This window comes from Oncorhynchus mykiss, chromosome 26, assembly GCF_013265735.2.
Source record: "Oncorhynchus mykiss isolate Arlee chromosome 26, USDA_OmykA_1.1, whole genome shotgun sequence".
In the NCBI taxonomy this organism is placed as follows: Eukaryota; Metazoa; Chordata; class Actinopteri; order Salmoniformes; family Salmonidae; genus Oncorhynchus; species Oncorhynchus mykiss.
The window spans coordinates 42,938,385-42,958,314 of record NC_048590.1 but is presented as its reverse complement, the minus strand read 5'-3'; the positions used below and the strand labels follow the sequence as shown (position 1 = coordinate 42,958,314).

Sequence of the window (19,930 nt, the reverse complement as noted above, 5' to 3'; positions counted from 1 at the left end):
CACCTGATCCAAATGTTAACACGTATTTTGAGGAAAATCATTTTCAACCCAAACTGATTAAAACACCTTTGAAGTTATTTTCTTTATTTTTATCTTTTATTATTTCCACTTTCCAGTATGATAACCTTAACCAGTTTATAGCCTACCAAGAGCCTTCCCAAAACACTTTACTAATTTAAGTCTTCATATATGTACCATACACAACATGGAACTAATTATTTGATTAAATCATCAAGTATAAACCATGAAAAAAAATATTGAACGTGATACACCGTACATGTGTGAGGCTTAATGTGATAATTATACTGAACAAAAATATAAACGCAACATGTAAAGTGTAGGTCCCATGTTTCATGAGCTGAAATAAAAGACTCCAGAAATGTTCCATACGCACAAAAATATTATTTCTCTATATTTTTGTGCACAAATTTGTTTACATCCCTGTTAGTGAGCATTTCTCCTTCACCAAGATAATCCATCCACATGACAGGTGTGGCGTATCAAGAAGATGATTAAACAGCATGATCGTCTGAGACAGCTGATGAATCTGAGGAGTATTTCTGTCTGTAATAAAGCCCTTTTGTGGGGAAGAACTCATTCTGACTGGCTGGGCCCCTACCCAGTCATGTGCAATTCATAGATTAGGGCCTAATGAATTGATTTATGAACGATTACTCTGTAAAATTGTGGAAATTGTTGCATGTTGCGTAAATATTTGGAGCTGTTTTCACAGTCATAGTTTACACCTAGTTTATGGACTAAACAACACTTCCAGGGTTGGTCCAGGATTATGCTAGAGAGGAAGAGGAGACATGAGAGGTTTTACTCTTCCCAAAATCTGTCCACGAAAAATAAACCCACAAAATTAGAAATTTTTGTATGTGGGGTCAATGAGAGAGTGACGAATTTGGTTAAAAGAAAATATAATATTTAGCTATGTATGGCTTATTTGATCAAATATACGTTTTGTTATGGTTAGGTTGTTACGAGGAAAGCACTGATATAAGTTGACGCACGTGGCATTTCGGCAACTTTAAAAAAAAAAAACTTTATATCAAAATTGTGCCTGTTGTCATAGAGATAGATAGAGGATTCATCATTGATATAACTTGTTTTAACATGGCTATTACCATTTAGGGCTTCGAACATTTTGAATTAGTCAAATGGGTGGGGATTCCTATGAGTTGGGCGCAATCAGCAAATGAAGAAGAAGAAACCTGAGTACTATAAAATCAAGACAGCCCATTCTTTCACAGACGCTATAATGGCACAGATACAAAGATGAGTCCTCTATCTCTCAATTCAATTCAAGGGGCTTTATTGGCATGGGAAACATCTGTTAACATTGCCAAAGCAAGTGAAGTAGATAATATACACAAGTGAAATAAACAATAAAAATTAACAGTAAACATTACACTCAGAAGTTACAAAAGAATAAAGACATTACAAATGTCATATTATATATATATATATATATATATATATATATATATATATATATATATATATATATATATATATATATATATATATATATACACACAGTGTTGTAACGATGTACAAATGGTTAAAGTACAAAAGGGAAAATAAATAAGCATAAATATGGGTTGTATTTACAATGGTGTTTGTTCTTCACTGGTTGACCTTTTCTTGAAGCAACAGGTCACAAATCTTGCTGCTGTGATGGCACACTGTGGTATTTCACTGCGGGAGTTTATCAAAATCGGGTTTGTTTTTGAATTCTTTATGGATCTGTGTAATCTGAGAGAAATATGTGTCTCTAATATGGTCATTCATTGGGCAGGAGGTTAGGAAGTGCAGCTCAGTTTCCTCTATCTCTATTGACTGTATCACGTATCTGCCCTCTCATTGGCTAGAATGGTCCCACCAGATCTCGCCTCCTGCCTACATGCCTACCATATTTGAGGATATGTATTTCCATTGTTAGAATGGTCAATCAACTATCTTGTCAAAATAATAGACAATCTTTGACTGTGCTTAGTCTGTGTCCTGGAACCGCGCCGTTATCATTTGGGCGGCATTCAGTACAAAAAAACGGAGTGCAACGTTCAATTAAACGGAAACGTTACTGTTCTGTATGGCCAGTTAAAAAACTGGAGTGGTTGGGTTGTGGGTTCAAAATGCACCGCTGCCCTTTAAATAGTCATACGTCACTCATTGTTTCCAGCCACACTCCGATACACTCACCAAACTGATTAAATATACCTCAACGTCTGTTCAAGAAAGTTGACCAACGATTTGGGGAAACGTGTCGTTCAGTACAAACCGTCACGCAACGTAGTAAATGTTGAATCGAACTGAAACACTCCTGGAAACTGCCCTGGCTGTCCATGAGGGTTTGGTTCTCTGGCATTGCTTAGGTTTTACTACCATCTGCTGGTTGAAACATATATGCACATGATTCAGATTTTCCTCTTGAGTTTGAACATGAATTTATGTGACCTTGGATTGTAGTGAACATCTTTCGATGAGTGTGACTTCCTCTCTTAATCTTTATATGGCTAGATGTACATGTCCCTTCCCCATTAAACACAACATATGTGGACATATGTTATAGTTCATTGTAAACTCTACATATGAACCCTTTTCTTTATAACACTTAAACCATTCAGAATAGGCCTAAATCCGAAGCACAACATATGCTTTAACCAAAAACCCAACCTAAACACAGGATCATATTAATCTGGAATAAAACAAATAAAAACAGGCCCCTGAATCAGATAAATGCAATCAATATCTGTTAAAATAGGCTATACAGAAGTTGCTGGCTAAATGTGAACCTTCAATTTTGGCTTTAGTATTGTCTGCATGGTTCATTAACTCATAAAATCTGAATATTTATGCTAACAGTAGAGCCCCACAGTGGAGATGTCATAATACCCATAAAGCATAGCGGTCAAACAGGGAAATGGATCCAATCGTTTTTCCACCATTCATTTTTTGCATAGGGGATGTTAGAAACACTTACAATAAGGGTTGTGTTTTGTGTAGGCTTACCCAGGCGTGACATTTTGATATCCATGTAAATCTCTCTCGGACAAGGTGACTTTTTGCAATATATTTATTCGGCTCTATTTCCTCTCAGATTTGAACATGCTAATTAGCATCAAAGTAGACATCATGCAAGATTACAAATCCCTGCAAACTCCTGCACATCATCTCGAGCTGACACCTTTGCTAACAGGTATTGTGTCAATTTAAAACTTGCACAAGACAGTTTAAATAATTGTCCATTTAAAGAAATGTAGCTAAATTATTCATTACTACACTTATCTAACATTAGATAGTTAATCCAGAGATTCGTACCTTTACCTTGATTCGGCAGTCTTGTCCAGATTATCATGGCATTTGTAGTTCTTTATGATAGCCACATTAGCAGCTAATTAGCATTTCATTTTGGGTGGGTAAATACAGGCACATATATTGATAAAAGTCACCTTGTACTAGAGATTTACACAGCCTTTATTTTAAGTGTTTCTAAATACCCCCAAGGGAAAAATAAATGGTGGGAAAAATTTTGGAGCCATTTCCCTGTTTGACCGCTAGGTTTTATGGGAATTATGACTCATACTGTGGCACTCTATATACTGTAGTTTATGCTCATGTACATGGGAAGGTGTGCCCCTTTCTATCCAATGAGATAATCTGGGCTCCCCCAGAAGCAAAAGTTCCCTACAGACTCTTTAATCGCGGTGTTCTTTGCACAAGGTAGTATATTGCTGCATATACTTTGGCAGTACTAGGGTTAGTTTGACAACTATGGCACTGGCAGACCTATTTTCTGCCATAATTTATTTAGCATATTTAAGTAGCCTGCAGGCTACTCAAAATGTAGGCTGTAATTGAAAACAATACTGCATTTTAAATTGTGCCTCTGCAAGGACAGGCAAGAAATTGGTTATGTAGTCTAGGAATTACCCATATTTTCTGTCTCTATTTGAGGAGTAGCCTAATTTTGGTGAGAGTCCATGTTTTCCATGCCGCTGTCCTTTTTAAATTAATACATCCACTATTGAGGACGTTTTTTTTAATTATTATTATTATTAACACTCTCTAAGGACTACAGTGACAGCTTCTCGACGTTGGGATTTAGGTTTTGTACCTGTATTCTTGCGCTGATCTACACATTTTCGTGCATGAGGCACCGTTTCCAGGCCTTATCCTTTGCTTTAATTATTTATTTACGTGTAAACTGCGGTCTTGCTATCAAAACATTGATGGTCGATAATCCCCATCTCTGTTGAGGGCCGAACTAAAACACCTTCATTTATTTTCATCTCAAATTGGAGTAGGCTGGCACACAGTCATTATGGCTCGTCCACGGCCGCGGGAGTACAAGGCAGGAGATTTGGTTTTTGCGAAGATGAAGGGATACCCACACTGGCCAGCGAGGGTGAGTAGGTGATGCAGCCGAGCTGAAAAGCAGGGAGGCGGGGTTGCCTGAGACAATACCGCCGATGCTTTGGGATATATGCGATGGGCTCCTTCTTCACCATGCGTGTTTGTCTTTCCCAGCTTAGTTCACAGTGTACCTACCTACCTACCTTCATCACATATTCAGCTATTGCGGATCGCTATTTTGATACGCTGCAAACCACAATAACCAGTCATTCTTATGTTTACCATTCTTTACATTTTCCCTGTGTTTCCCAGTCAGGAAATGAGGGCGCTATTGAATGGTGTGCTACTACGTCTGTTTTTGAATCCGTCTCTTCCTTACGTTTTTACTTTTCATTTCCCACATTCCACAAATTCACTTGAATGCAAAGCGGTTGTAATTGTATCGACCTATAGAGTAATTAGCTACTGTAGCAGCGATTTGGTATAGCCTACTAGAGCTAGCCTTTATAATCAGTCAGACTTGACCTGAGGTAACCAGGTGACGTGAGCCCTTTCCAACAACAATGTTACATTGTAAGCGTTCTGATTACACTGTTGGCCTCAAGTGTTCTAGCATCTGCAACATTGTTTCAAGATACTGACACTTTACACTCTTATTTCTGTTGTTTGGAATATGTAGATAACACACAGCATTGGAGATATGACACTACTGCTTACTGACATATTAAAATGTGTTAATGCAGTTCACATACACTGTTGCAGTTTGTATTATGGGTTCATTCCTGAGATCCCATGAACAGATACATCTGACATGAGTGTAATAACAGTCTCTCTCTCTCTCTCTCTCTCTCTCTCTCTCTCTCTCTCTCTCTATCTCTATCTCTCTCTCTCTACATCACTCTCTCTCTCTCTACATCACTCCCCCCCCTCTCTCTCTCTACATCACTCTCTCTCTCTCTACATCACTCCCCCTCTCTCTCTCTCTACATCACTCTCTCTCACTCTACATCTCTCTCTCTCTCTCACTCTCTACATCACTCTCTCACTCTCTCTCTCTACATCACTCTCTCTCACTCTACATCACTCTCTCTCACTCCCTACATCACTTTCTCTCTCTCTCTCTACATCACTCTCTCTCTCTCTACATCACTCTCTCTCTCTCTACATCTCTCTCTCTCTCTACATCACTCTCTCTCTCTCTACATCACTCACTCTCTCTCTACATCACTCACTCTCTCTCTCTACATCACTCTCTCTCACTCTACATCACTCTCTCTCACTCCCTACATCACTTTCTCTCTCTCTCTCTACATCACTCTCTCTCTCTACATCACTCTCTCTCTCTCTCTCTCTCTACATCTCTCTCTCTCTCTACATCACTCTCTCTCTCTCTACATCACTCACTCTCTCTCTACATCACTCTCTCTCACTCTACATCACTCTCTCTCACTCCCTACATCACTTTCTCTCTCTCTCTCTACATCACTCTCTCTCTCTCTACATCACTCTCTCTCACTCTCTACATCTCTCTCTCTCTCTCTACATCACTTTCTCTCTCTCTACATCACTCTCTCTCTCTACATCACTCTCTCTCACTCTCTACATCTCTCTCTCACTCTCTACATCACTCTCTCACTCTCTCTCTCTACATCACTCTCTCTCACTCCCTACATCACTTTCTCTCTCTCTACATCACTCTCTCTCACTCTACATTACTCTCACTCTCTCTCTCTACATCTCTCTCTCTCTCTCACTCTCTACATCACTCTCTCTCTACATCACTCTCTCTCTCTCTACATCTCTCTCTCACTCTCTACATCACTCTCTCTCTCTACATCTCTCTCTCTCTCTCTCTCTCTCTCTCTCTCTCTCTCTCTCTCTCTCTCTCTCTCTCTCTACCCCCATTAGATTGATGAGCTTCCAGAGGGAGCTGTCAAGCCACCTGCTAATAAATATCCCATATTTTTCTTCGGCACACATGAAACGTAAGCCAACACACTATTATGTCCCAAATGGCACCCTATTCCCTATATAGTGCACTACCTTTGACCAGAGCCCAATGGGGTAAGTAGTGCACTACATAGTGAATATTTGGGACACATGCACACCTTTACAACTTTTTTGTTGATAAGCATATTACCAAAAGCATCTCCTGTGGCCTATGTTATTACACTGAGACCTATGTTATTACACTGTGGCCTATGTTAATACACTGAGGCCTATGTTATTACACTGAGGCTTATGTTATTACACTGAGGCCTATGTTATTACACTGAGGCCTATGTTATTACACTGAGGCCTATGTTATTACACTGTGGCCTATGTTAATACACTGAGGCCTATGTTATTACACTGTGGCCTATGTTATTACATTGAGGCCTATGTTATTACACTGAGGCCTATGGTGTTACACTAAGGCCTATGGTGTTACACTGAGGCCTATGTTATTACATTGAGGCCTATGTTATTACACTGAGGCCTATGTTATTACACTGAGGCCTATGGTGTTACACTAAGGCCTATGTTATTACACTGAGGCCTATGTTATTACACTGAGACCTATGTTATTACACTGTGGCCTATGTTAATACACTGAGGCCTATGTTGTTACACTGTGGCCTATGTTATTACATTGAGGCCTATGTTATTACACTGAGGCCTGTGTTATTACACTAAGGCCTATGTTAATACACTGAGGCCTGTGTTATTACACTAAGGCCTATGGTGTTACACTGAGGCCTATGTTAATACACTGTGGCCTATGTTATTACACTGTGGCCTATGTTATTACACTGAGGCCTATGTTATTACACTGAGGCCTATGGTGTTACACTGTGGCCTATGCTAATACACTGAGGCCTATGTTATTACACTGAGGCCTATGTTATTACACTGTGGCCTATGTTATTACACTGTGGCCTATGTTAATACACTGAGGCCTATGTTATTACACTGTGGCCTATGTTATTACACTGAGGCCTATGTTATTACACTGAGGCCTGTGTTATTACACTAAGGCCTATGTTAATACACTGAGGCCTGTGTTATTACACTAAGGCCTATGGTGTTACACTGAGGCCTATCTTAATACACTGAGGCCTATGTTATTACACTGTGGCCTATGTTATTACACTGAGGCCTATGTTTTTACACTGAGGCCTATGTTATTACACTGAAGCCTATGGTGTTACACTGTGGCCTATGTTAATACACTGAGGCCTATGTTATTACACTGAGGCCTGTGTTATTACACTAAGGCCTATGTTAATACACTGAGGCCTGTGTTATTACACTAAGGCCTATGGTGTTACACTGAGGGCTATGTTAATACACTGAGGCCTATGTTATTACACTGTGGCCTATGTTATTACACTGAGGCCTATGTTATTACACTGAGGCCTATGTTATTACACTGAGGCCTATGTTGTTACACTGTGGCCTATGTTAATACACTGAGGCCTATGTTATTACACTGTGGCCTATGTTATTACACTGAGGCCTATGTTATTACACTGAGGCCTATGTTATTACACTGTGGCCTATGTTAATACACTGAGGCCTATGTTATTACACTGTGGCCTATGTTATTACATTGAGGCCTATGTTATTACACTGAGGCCTGTGTTATTACACTAAGGCCTATGTTAATACACTGAGGCCTGTGTTATTACACTAAGGCCTATGGTGTTACACTGAGGCCTATGTTAATACACTGAGGCCTATGTTATTACACTGTGGTCTATGTTATTACACTGAGGCCTATGTTATTACACTGAGGCCTATGTTATTACACTGAGGCCTATGGTGTTACACTGTGGCCTATGTTAATACACTGAGGCCTATGTTATTACACTGTGGCCTATGTTATTACACTGAGGCCTATGTTATTACACTGAGGCCTATGTTATTACACTGTGGCCTATGTTATTACACTGAGGCCTATGTTATTACACTGTGGCCTATGTTATTACACTGAGTTCTATGATATTACACTGAGGCCTATCTTATTACACTGAGGCCTATGTTATTACACTGAGGCCTATCTTATTACACTGAGGCCTATGTTATTACACTGAGGCCTATGTTAATACACTGAGTTCTATGATATTACACTGAGGCCTATCTTATTACACTGAGGCCTATGTTATTACACTGAGGCCTATGGTGTTACACTGAGGCCTATGGTGTTACACTGAGGCCTATGGTGTTACACTGAGGCCTATGTTATTACACTGAGGCCTATGTTAATACACTGAGGCCTATGTTATTACACTGAGGCCTATGTTATTACACTGAGGCCTATGTTATTACACTGAGGCCTATGTTATTACACTGAGGCCTATGGTGTTACACTGTGGCCTATGTTAATACACTGAGGCCTATGTTATTACGCTGAGGCCTATGGTGTTACACTGAGGCCTATGTTATTACACTGAGGCCTATCTTATTACACTGAGGCCTATGTTAATACACTGAGGCCTATGTTATTACACTGAGTTCTATGATATTACACTGAGGCCTATCTTATTACACTGAGGCCTATCTTATTACCCTGAGTTCTATGATATTACACTGAGGCCTATCTTATTACACTGAGGCCTATCTTATTACACTGAGGCCTATGTTATTACACTGAGGCCTATGGTGTTACACTGTGGCCTATGTTAATACACTGAGGCCTATGTTATTACGCTGAGGCCTATGGTGTTACACTGAGGCCTATGTTATTACACTGAGGCCTATCTTATTACACTGAGGCCTATGTTAATACACTGAGGCCTATGTTATTACACTGAGGCCTATCTTATTACCCTGAGTTCTATGATATTACACTGAGGCCTATCTTATTACACTGAGGCCTATCTTATTACACTGAGGCCTATGGTGTTACACTGAGGCCTATGGTGTTACACTGAGGCCTATGTTATTACACTGAGGCCTATGTTATTACACTGAGGCCTATGTTAATACACTGAGGCCTATGTTATTACACTGAGGCCTATGTTATTACACTGAGGCCTATGTTATTTCACTGAGGCCTATGTTATTACACTGAGGCCTATGGTGTTACACTGAGGCCTATCTTATTACACTGAGGCCTATGTTAATACACTGAGGCCTATGTTATTACACTGAGGCCTATCTTATTACACTGAGGCCTATGTTAATACACTGAGGCCTATGTTATTACACTGAGGCCTATCTTATTACCCTGAGTTCTATGATATTACACTGAGGCCTATCTTATTACACTGAGGCCTATCTTATTACACTGAGGCCTATGTTATTACACTGTGGCCTATGGTGTTACACTGAGGCCTATGTTATTACACTGAGGCCTATGTTATTACACTGAGGCCTATGTTATTACACTGAGGCCTATGTTATTACACTGAGGCCTATGTTATTACACTGAGGCCTATGTTATTACACTGAGGCCTATGGCGTTACACAGTTATAGCACTGTATTTATTTTTTTATTTAGTACTTTCACCCCTTTCTCTCCCCTTTCTCTTAATGGTACCTAATTGGTAGTTACGGTCTTGTCTCATCGCTGCAACTCCCGTACAGACTCGGGAGAGGTCGAGAGACGTGCGTCCTCCAAAACACAACCCAACCAATGCCCACAGCCGCACCAATGTGTCGGAGAAAACACCGTGCACCTGGCGACCGTGTCAGCGTGCACTGTGCTCGGCCCGCCACAGGAGTCGCTAGTGCGTGATGGGACAAGGACATCCCTGCCGGCCAAACCCTCCCCAATTGGACCAATTGTGCGCCGCGCCATGGGTCTCCTGGTCGCGGCCTGCTGCGACAGAGCCTGGAATCGAACCCAGAATCCCTAGTGGCACAGCTAGCACTGCGATTCAGTGCCTTAGACCACTACGCCACTCAGAGCCCGTTATAACAATGCATTATAGTGATCAGCAGATAATATAGGCCTATTATAAACTGGAAGGTTTGAGCCCTGAATGACGATTGACAGCCGTGGTATATCAGACCGTATACCACGGGTATGGCAACATATTTATTTTTACTGCTCTAATTGCATTGGTAAACAGCTTATAATAGCAATAAGGCACCTCAGGGGTTTGAGGTATATGGCCAATATACCACGGTTAAGGGCTGTGCCCAGGCACTCCGTGTTGTGTCGTACATAAGAACAGCCCTTAGCCGTGGTAAATTGGCCATATATTACACTCCCTTGTGCCTCATTGCTTAAATATCTTAACTTGGGTACTTTATGGTGAATATATTTATTGTTCGCACACACACTCTAGTTATAAACATGAACGCTCACTTCACAAAACAGTAGCACAACTTGAGTATATCAGTTACATGACAGAGTCTTTGTAGTACATATACTGAGTGTACAAAACATTAAGAACACCTGCTCTTTCCATGACATAGACTGACCAGGTGAATCCAGGTGAAAGATATGATCCCTTATTGATGTCACTTGTTAAATCCACTTTAATCAGTGTAGATGAAGGGGAGGAGACAGGATAAAGAAGGATTTTTAAGTCTTGAGACAATTGAGACATGGATTATGTATGTGTAACATTCAGAGGGTGATTGGACAAGACAAAAGATTGAAGTGCCTTTGAACAGGGTATGGTAGTAGGTGCCAGGCGCACCGCTTTGTGTCAAGAACTGCAATGCTTCAGGGTTTTTCATGCTCAGCAGTTTCCCGTGTGTATCAACAATGGTCCACCACCCAAAGGACATCCAGACAACTTGACACAACTGTGGGAAACATTGGAGTCAACATGGGCCAGCATCCCTGTGGAACGCTTTCAACACCTTGTAGAGTCCATGCCCCGGCGAATATAGGCTGCCCTCAGGGGATAGGCTGCCCTCAGGGGATAGGCTGCCCTCAGGGGATAGGCTGCCCTCAGGGGAAAGGGGGGGTGCAACTCAATATTAGGAAGGTGTTCTTAATGTTTTGTACACTCAGTGTAAGTTACATTTTTGTGATGACAGATTAATGTTAGTGGTTTGGTTCTGGTCAGGTTGGTATTACTGCTCACCATCTCTGTCCCACCACAGTGCCTTCCTGGGCCCCAGGGATCTCCTACCATACAAGGAGTACAAGGACAAGTTTGGCAAGTCCAACAAGAGGAAAGGTTTCAACGAGGGTCTGTGGGAGATCGAGAACAACGCAGGGGTCAAATTCACCGGCTATCAGGTCCGTCGTGCTTCTCGGTCCATTTTTATGGATTGGCCGGCACATACAGAAGTATACAAAAGTCATCCAGATATGTGGACAGTGCATTCTGAATAGCAGTTATAACTTATAAGCCCAACTCATAACTAATAACTTCTAAGCCATCAGAAACAAGGACACACACACACACACACACACACGAGAGTTGTATCTTAGTTGCTGATGTCTCATAACTTCTTGTCATAGTCCAGTGTCTACATATTATGGGCTGCTGCTTCACCTTGGTGCAGTCCTCTCCTGGAGAGTTCCTTATAGAAGAGACTTCTATTTTATTTGTTTTCCTCTCAATATTTTCTCAGTTGATCTCAATAGCACATCAGTGAATAGTGTCTGCTCACTGTACTGTTTTGTAGATTTTTCTCATGTCACTATGAAGCCAAAGGTATATTTCCTACTCTGTGTGTACAATAAAGTTGTACTATATTCTACTGTACTCTGTCCTATGTTCTCAGGCCATCCAGCAGCAGAGCTTTTCCAAGACGGAGGGAGAAGGAGACGTGGCAGACGGAAGCAGTGAAGGAGAGGAGAGAGATTCCATAGAGGAGGTGGAAGATGACAAAGGCAAACTGAAGGAAGACAGGTCCGGGTTCAAACGGAAAAGGACGGCCTCCTCTAAGGTACCAGGTCATCACAAACTAGTTATCAGACCTGTTATTACACTCTATCACACTGTAAACCTGTAGAACTCAACCATAGTCCTGGAGACCCACAGGGTGTGCAGATGTTTGTTCCAACCCAGCATTAACGCACCTGGTTCAAAGACTTGATAGATGATTTGTTTGGTCAGTTGTGTTAGTGCTGGGCTATATAAAAGTCTGCCAGTCTGTGGGAACCCAGGAACAGGGTTGAAGAACACTGGCTTAACATAAATGTCACGATGGTCTTGGGTGTGTTTTTTTATTTTTTTGTATGAGATGGTTGACAACAGGGTCATTTCAGGGGCATCTCTAAAGTGCATCTAAAAACTTTCAAGGGGCTTCCTCTCCTTGCTTCCTCTCCTTGCCTCCTCTCCTTGTCTCCTCTCCTTCATCTGCACTGACCGGACAAGGTGAAAGCAATATGACGGATGCCTTCCAACCAGGTATCTGTCTTCACTTGTTTAGCAATGTCAGCTAAATGAAACAAACGATAAGATGAGAGGAAGCCACGTGAGACTATTGAGATCTATCTCTAGTCTCTCCGGAGCTATAGCTAACCTATAGGTTAAAGGTAAAAGGTCAGAGTGCAGGTGCGTATGTTCAGGGGAGCAATGGGAGGGGGGGTAGCTATCCTAAGCCTACTGATACATTACATTGCAAGTCGTCAGCATATCTTGAAAAATAATGATAATGAAGTGAACTCGGAGGGTTGAGAAACGCTGATAGTTCCATTTGAATGGTATTTCCTTCATCAGGACAACACAAAGCCTATGGGCCCATACAGAGGCAGGGTGGTTGTAGGTAATGTTACTGTGGTGTCCATTGAGGCCTGGGTTGAAAAAAGTCACCCACAGCCCTCTCCACCCCGTCCTCGCTTAGCAACCACTGTTGCCTAGCAACTGGGCTCTATTACGCACATCTATTCGATGGAATGTAGCATTCCAGAAGACCGACCTCAGCCTCTCAAATTGGAAGTCTAACTCGTGCTTGCATTACACAGATGAACATTTTCTTGCTTTTGTCCTTCAAAGTGCTGGCTATGCTTTTGCTGTTTTGTTTCTCAGTGCAAATACAGCTGTTTTGTTTCTCAGTGCAAATACAGCTGTTTTGTTTCTCAGTGCAAATACAGCTATATAGCATTTGACCTGTGTTCTTTATACGTGTAGTGTGTTGTAGTGAAAGTTAAACAAATCAGCATCACACACAGAGTTGAACTGAGCTATGCAGAGCAGATGTTATGTTAATACATTATGATACTCTGACAGGGATGTTAATACATTATGATACTCTAACAGGGATGTTAATACATTATGATACTCTGACAGGGATGTTAATACATTATGATACTCTGACAGGGATGTTAATACATTATGATACTCTAACAGGGATGTTAATACATTATGATACTCTGACAGGGATGTTAATACACTATGATACTCTAACAGGGATGTTAATACATTGTGATACTCTAACAGGGATGTTAATACATTATGATACTCTAACAGGGATGTTAATACATTATGATACTCTAACAGGGATGTTGATACATTATGATACTCTAACAGGGATGTTATGTTAATACATTATGATACTCTGACAGGGATGTTAATACATTATGATACTCTAACAGGGATGTTAATACATTATGATACTCTGACAGGGATGTTAATACATTATGATACTCTAACAGGGATGTTAATACATTATGATACTCTAACAGGGATGTTAATACATTATGATACTCTAACAGGGATGTTAATACATTATGATACTCTAACAGGGATGTTAATACATTATGATACTCTGACAGGGATGTTAATACACTATGATACTCTGACAGGGATGTTAATACATTATGATACTCTAACAGGGATGTTATATTAATACATTATGATACTCTGACAGGGATGTTATGTTAATTCATTATGATACTCTAACAGGGATGTTATGTTAATACATTATGATACTCTAACAGGGATGTTAATACATTATGATACTCTAACAGGGATGTTAATACATTATGATACTCTAACAGGGATGTTAATACATTATGATACTCTAACAGGGATGTTAATACATTATGATACTCTGACAGGGATGTTAATACATTATGATACTCTAACAGGGATGTTAATACATTATGATACTCTAACAGGGATGTTAATACATTATGATACTCTGACAGGGATGTTAATACATTATGATACTCTGACAAGGATGTTAATACATTATGATACTCTAACAGGGATGTTAATACAATATGATACTCTGACAGGGATGTTAATACATTATGATACTCTGACAGGGATGTTATGTTAATACATTATGATACTCTAACGGGGATGTTATGTTAATACATTATGATACTCTAACAGGGATGTTAATACAATATGATACTCTGACAGGGATGTTATGTTAATACATTATGATACTCTAACAGGGATGTTATGTTAATACATTATGATACTCTAACAGGGATGTTATGTTAATACATTATGATACTCTGACAGGGATGTTAATACATTATGATACTCTAACAGGGATGTTAATACATTATGATACTCTGACAGGGATGTTAATACATTATGATACTCTAACAGGGATGTTAATACATTATGATACTCTGACAGGGATGTTATATTAATACATTATGATACTCTAACAGGGATGTTAATACATTATGATACTCTGACAGGGATGTTAATACATTATGATACTCTGACAGGGATGTTATATTAATACATTATGATACTCTAACAGGGATGTTAATACATTATGATACTCTAACAGGGATGTTAATACATTATGATACTCTATCAGGGATGTTATGTTAATACATTATGATACTCTAACAGGGATGTTAATACATTATGATACTCTGACAGGGATGTTAATACATGATGATACTCTGACAGGGATGTTAATACATTATGATACTCTAACAGGGATGTTAATACATTATGATACTCTAACAGGGATGTTATGTTAATACATTATGATACTCTAACAGGGATGTTATATTAATACATTATGATACTCTAACAGGGATGTTAATACATTATGATACTCTAACAGGGATGTTAATACATTATGCCATTCTAACAGGGAGCAGATCTGATGAAGCCTGACTGGGGATTGGTTGAAACATCATTAGCCATGCTCACTTTTTCAGATACCTACAGAACATTTGGTGTCCAGAAATTATTTAAAAAATCGTCCAGTTCAAAGAATAATGGATGTCACGACTCCTGCCGAAGTCGGCTCCTCTCCTTGTTCGAGCGGCGCTCGGCGGTCGACGTCACCGGTCCTCTAGCCATCGCCCCTCCACCTTTCATTTTCCATTTGTTTTGTCTTGTTTTTCCACACACCTGTTTTACATCCCCTCATCACTCTACGTGTATATTTTCCTCTGTTCCCCCCCATGTCTGTGTGTGTAATTGTTCGTTACGTGTCATGTGTGACGCTTCATGCTGGTTTTTCGCCGGGTCTTGTTTGGAACCCGTGGTATTGTATGCTGTTCAATATTTGTGTGACAAGTGCGCTATTTGCTTTTGCCTTTGGCGGGAATGTCGTTACACAGTTGCGTCCGACTGTTTTCCTTCTGCCAAATAAAGTGTGCCTGTTCACTCATCTCTGCTCTCCTGCACCTGACTTCAGTTCACCAGTTGCGCACACTGTTGACAATGAATGCATTCATTAAACTTCATTAATTACTTACTTTATTGTTCAATGAGACTCTATGTTTCCCACATATTGCAAGACAGCAAATCATATTTGTGAAATTGTATGAAATACTTATTGATACAGTATTATGGACTCTAGCTATCCACTAGCAAAGCACGTCCATTTAGTGTTGCATGAGTGCTGTTCTGACAAATAAGCACCTCATCACTACCTGCACACAACAACTTCCTGGTTTCAACGTCCTCAGGAAGGAGTGGTCCTCAATAGGTTCAGAACTGGCCACGGCCCATGCCTCGCCAACCTCCAGCGATGGGGCATAAAAGCAAGCCCCCTATGGCCTGTGGGGTGGAGAAAACAATGCACCACATTTTTTTGCATTCACTGAATAAACAAATAGTGCTGATCTGTGTGTGTTGTCCCCAGAAGTCATCCAAGCTGTCCAGGATCTCGTCTGGAGAGGAGGATCTGGAGGACGGGAAAGAGGAGGATCAGAAGAGCGGATCGGAGGGGGGAGACCCCGATAACGGCATCATTCAGAACACTGCCGACAGCAAGGTGGGCCGCCCAGGGGGGATGTCAGGGTTGGGGACAATTCTAATTAAAGTCAGTTAAATCAGGAAAGGATTTTAATTTAAAATAATGTTTTATTTATTTAAAATAAATAGGTTCTCCTTTTCAGTTTATTGAAAATATAACATTTTTACAACAATTAAGTCAGAATTTCAGTCTACTTCTTGAATTGACTGTCTTCAATTTGAATTGACCCCAACCATGGTGGATGTAGCCTGATCCCAGATCTGTTTGTATGCTTGGGGTGACATTGACCCTAGTTGACAAGACATTGCTGACACATTTCAGTCACAGGTATGTTTATTCCTTCCTTGGAACCGCAAAGTGATAGTGTTGCAAGATCAACACTTGATTACTAATTTATTTTATTTAGCAAAGATTAAAATGGAGGTGAAAATGTTGCAGATATTGTTCATTCAATGCAGGAATACTGACACCAGGGGGCATGGTAGCAAAATAACTGTTCTGATTCTCTTGTATCATTCAAACAGCATTATTATATCACTTCATTGTGTCCTGTGTCACTGGCAGATACTTATGTTTCTGATGTGTATTCTAATTGTTTAATAGGATATTTTTCAATTGGAATATTTGTATGCCTCTGTTCCAGAACCAGTTGCTGAGAGAAGAACATTAGGTGCTGTGGACACCTGCCGAGGGAAGGGAAGGTATTCATTGTTGCTGTCACGTGATATTGGAATGGTCAAACTCCCATAATCACCACCTCTAGCACTACCTGTAATGGGTCATTCACATCCATCTCTATGTAGAAAATAACACACATCTACTACAGTATATCACTAAATCTGTACAACTCTGCTTCAGCCAGTAGACGCCCAGGCTTGACTACAGCCAAGGTAACTAGCTTCAAAACAACATACACACACACTTGTGTCCCCATCTCTTTCAAAATCAGAACACCACATTTCATATCTAAACAGTGTAAAATAAGCATCAATCGATATTTATATTGACCCTTAGCCTCCACTATCTGATTCCATCAATGATTCATATAGGTAAACATGTTAGCTATGTTTGATAAAACTTCTATGAATATACAGTATAATATACTCCCCTGTGGTCTATGATGATTGATATATGTTGGGTATTGCAGTGTTCTGATCATACTAGTTGTATCTTGGATTTGCTTTTATAAAACAATGGTTTAAGGGGAGGGACTAGCTTAGGGTTGCAAAATTCCAGTACATTTTCAAAACTGTCCAGTTTTCCAGAAATCCCGGTTGGAATAATCCTGCAATCAGGAGGGAATAAGCAGGAAATCCAGTGATCATAAGACTGGAATTCATGGGAAACCTGAGAATTTGGGGAAAGTTACTGGAAATTTGAAATGTGTGTTAAACTGACTGTATAACATATCCATATCACTCAGCACTGTATGTTGCTCTTTTATGTAACCGCAAAAGATGAATGGGAAAAGACATAGATAAATGTAGGAAGTGTTGTGCACAAACCGACTCTCTAACTCTCTATCTATATATTTGACTTTGGTTGTAGAGTATATGGCCAGTATTCTACCTGACTGATCTAGCTAACTACTCGTCTGCATCCCAAATGGAATCCTACCACCTACATACAGTGCCTTGCGAAAGTATTCGGCCCCCTTGAACTTTGCGACCTTTTGCCACATTTCAGGCTTCAAACATAAAGATATAAAACTGTATTTTTTTGTGAAGAATCAACAACAAGTGGGACACAATCATGAAGTGGAATGACATTTATTGGATATTTCAAACTTTTTTAACAAATCAAAAACTGAAAATTATTCAGCCCCCTTAAGTTAATACTTTGTGGCGCCACCTTTAGCTGCGATTACAGCTGTAAGTCGCTTGGGGTATGTCTCTATCAGTTTTGCACATCGAGAGACTGACATTTTTTCCCATTCCTCCTTGCAAAACAACTCGAGCTCAGTGAGGTTGGATGGAGAGCATTTGTGAACAGCAGTTTTCAGTTCTTTCCACAGATTCTCGATTGGATTCAGGTCTGGACTTTGACTTGGCCATTCTAACACCTGGATATGTTTATTTTTGAACCATTCCATTGTAGATTTTGCTTTATGTTTTGGATCATTGTCTTGTTGGAAGACAAATCTCCATCCCAGTCTCAGGTCTTTTGCAGACTCCATCAGGTTTTCTTCCAGAATGGTCCTGTATTTGGCTCCATCCATCTTCCCATCAATTTTAACCATATTCCCTGTCCCTGCTGAAGAAAAGCAGGCCCAAACCATGATGCTGCCACCACCATGTTTGACAGTGGGGATGGTGTGGTCAGGGTGATGAGCTGTGTTGCTTTTACGCCAAACATAACGTCTTGCATTGTTGCCAAAAAGTTCAATTTTGGTTTCATCTGACCAGAGCACCTTCTTCCACATGTTTGGTGTGTCTCCCAGGTGGCTTGTGGCAAACTTTAAACAACACTTTTTATGGATATCTTTAAGAAATGGCTTTCTTCTTGCCACTCTTCCATAAAGGCCAGATTTGTGCAATATACGACTGATTGTTGTCCTATGGACAGAGTCTCCCACCTCAGCTGTAGATCTCTGCAGTTCATCCAGAGTGATCATGGGCCTCTTGGCTGCATCTCTGATCAGTCTTCTCCTTGTATGAGCTGAAAGTTTAGAGGGACGGCCAGGTCTTGGTAGATTTGCAGTGGTCTGATACTCCTTCCATTTTAATATTATCGCTTGCACAGTGCTCCTTGGGATGTTTAAAGCTTGGGAAATCTTTTTGTATCCAAATCCGGCTTTAAACTTCTTCACAACAGTATCTCGGACCTGCCTGGTGTGTTCCTTGTTCTTCATGATGCTCTCTGCGCTTTTAACGGACCTCTGAGACTATCACAGTGCAGGTGCATTTATACGGAGACTTGATTACACACAGGTGGATTGTATTTATCATCATTAGTCATTTAGGTCAACATTGGATCATTCAGAGATCCTCACTGAACTTCTGGAGAGAGTTTGCTGCACTGAAAGTAAAGGGGCTGAATAATTTTGCACGCCCAATTTTTCAGTTTTTGATTTGTTAAAAAAGTTTGAAATATCCAATAAATGTCGTTCCACTTCATGATTGTGTCCCACTTGTTGTTGATTCTTCACAAAAAAATACAGTTTTATATCTTTATGTTTGAAGCCTGAAATGTGGCAAAAGGTCGCAAAGTTCAAGGGGGCCGAATACTTTCGCATGGCACTGTACTTTTGTGCACTACGCTGCCTTCATCTTTCTATGGGAAGTGATTAATCGGTTTTAACCTGTGTCAGTAGAATGGGTTATGGTATATTTTAAAAGCTTTCTATAGTGGCATGCTAAACTGTTGTACACAACTACCTAGTTATTTTTTTTACGTTTTCAATTATACTGAACAAAAAGGTAAACGCAACATGTAAAATGTTTCATGATGAGCTGAAATAAAAGATCCCAGAAATGTTTCATAC

At 40.2% G+C, this 19,930-nt stretch overlaps 1 protein-coding gene across 2 annotated transcripts; it reads left to right on the top strand.

Moving 5' to 3' along the window:
• Positions 1 to 3,610: 3,610 nt before the first annotated feature.
• On the top strand, positions 3,611 to 18,158 carry LOC110526700 (hepatoma-derived growth factor-related protein 3). Of its 2 annotated transcripts, XM_036964081.1 has the most exons (7): positions 3,611 to 3,729; positions 4,314 to 4,414; positions 6,271 to 6,347; positions 11,410 to 11,548; positions 12,040 to 12,204; positions 16,333 to 16,464; positions 17,090 to 18,157. In XM_036964081.1, exons 2-7 carry the CDS (start codon positions 4,331 to 4,333, stop codon positions 17,114 to 17,116), a joined length of 624 nt encoding a protein of 207 aa, XP_036819976.1. In that variant the 5' UTR covers positions 3,611 to 3,729; positions 4,314 to 4,330; the 3' UTR covers positions 17,117 to 18,157. The 2 variants fall into 2 exon arrangements, with proteins under 2 accessions (XP_036819976.1, XP_036819977.1); XM_036964082.1 differs by lacking the exon at positions 3,611 to 3,729 and having other exon boundaries at positions 3,736 to 4,414; positions 16,336 to 16,464; positions 17,090 to 18,158.
• The last annotated feature ends 1,772 nt before the right edge of the window (positions 18,159 to 19,930 follow it).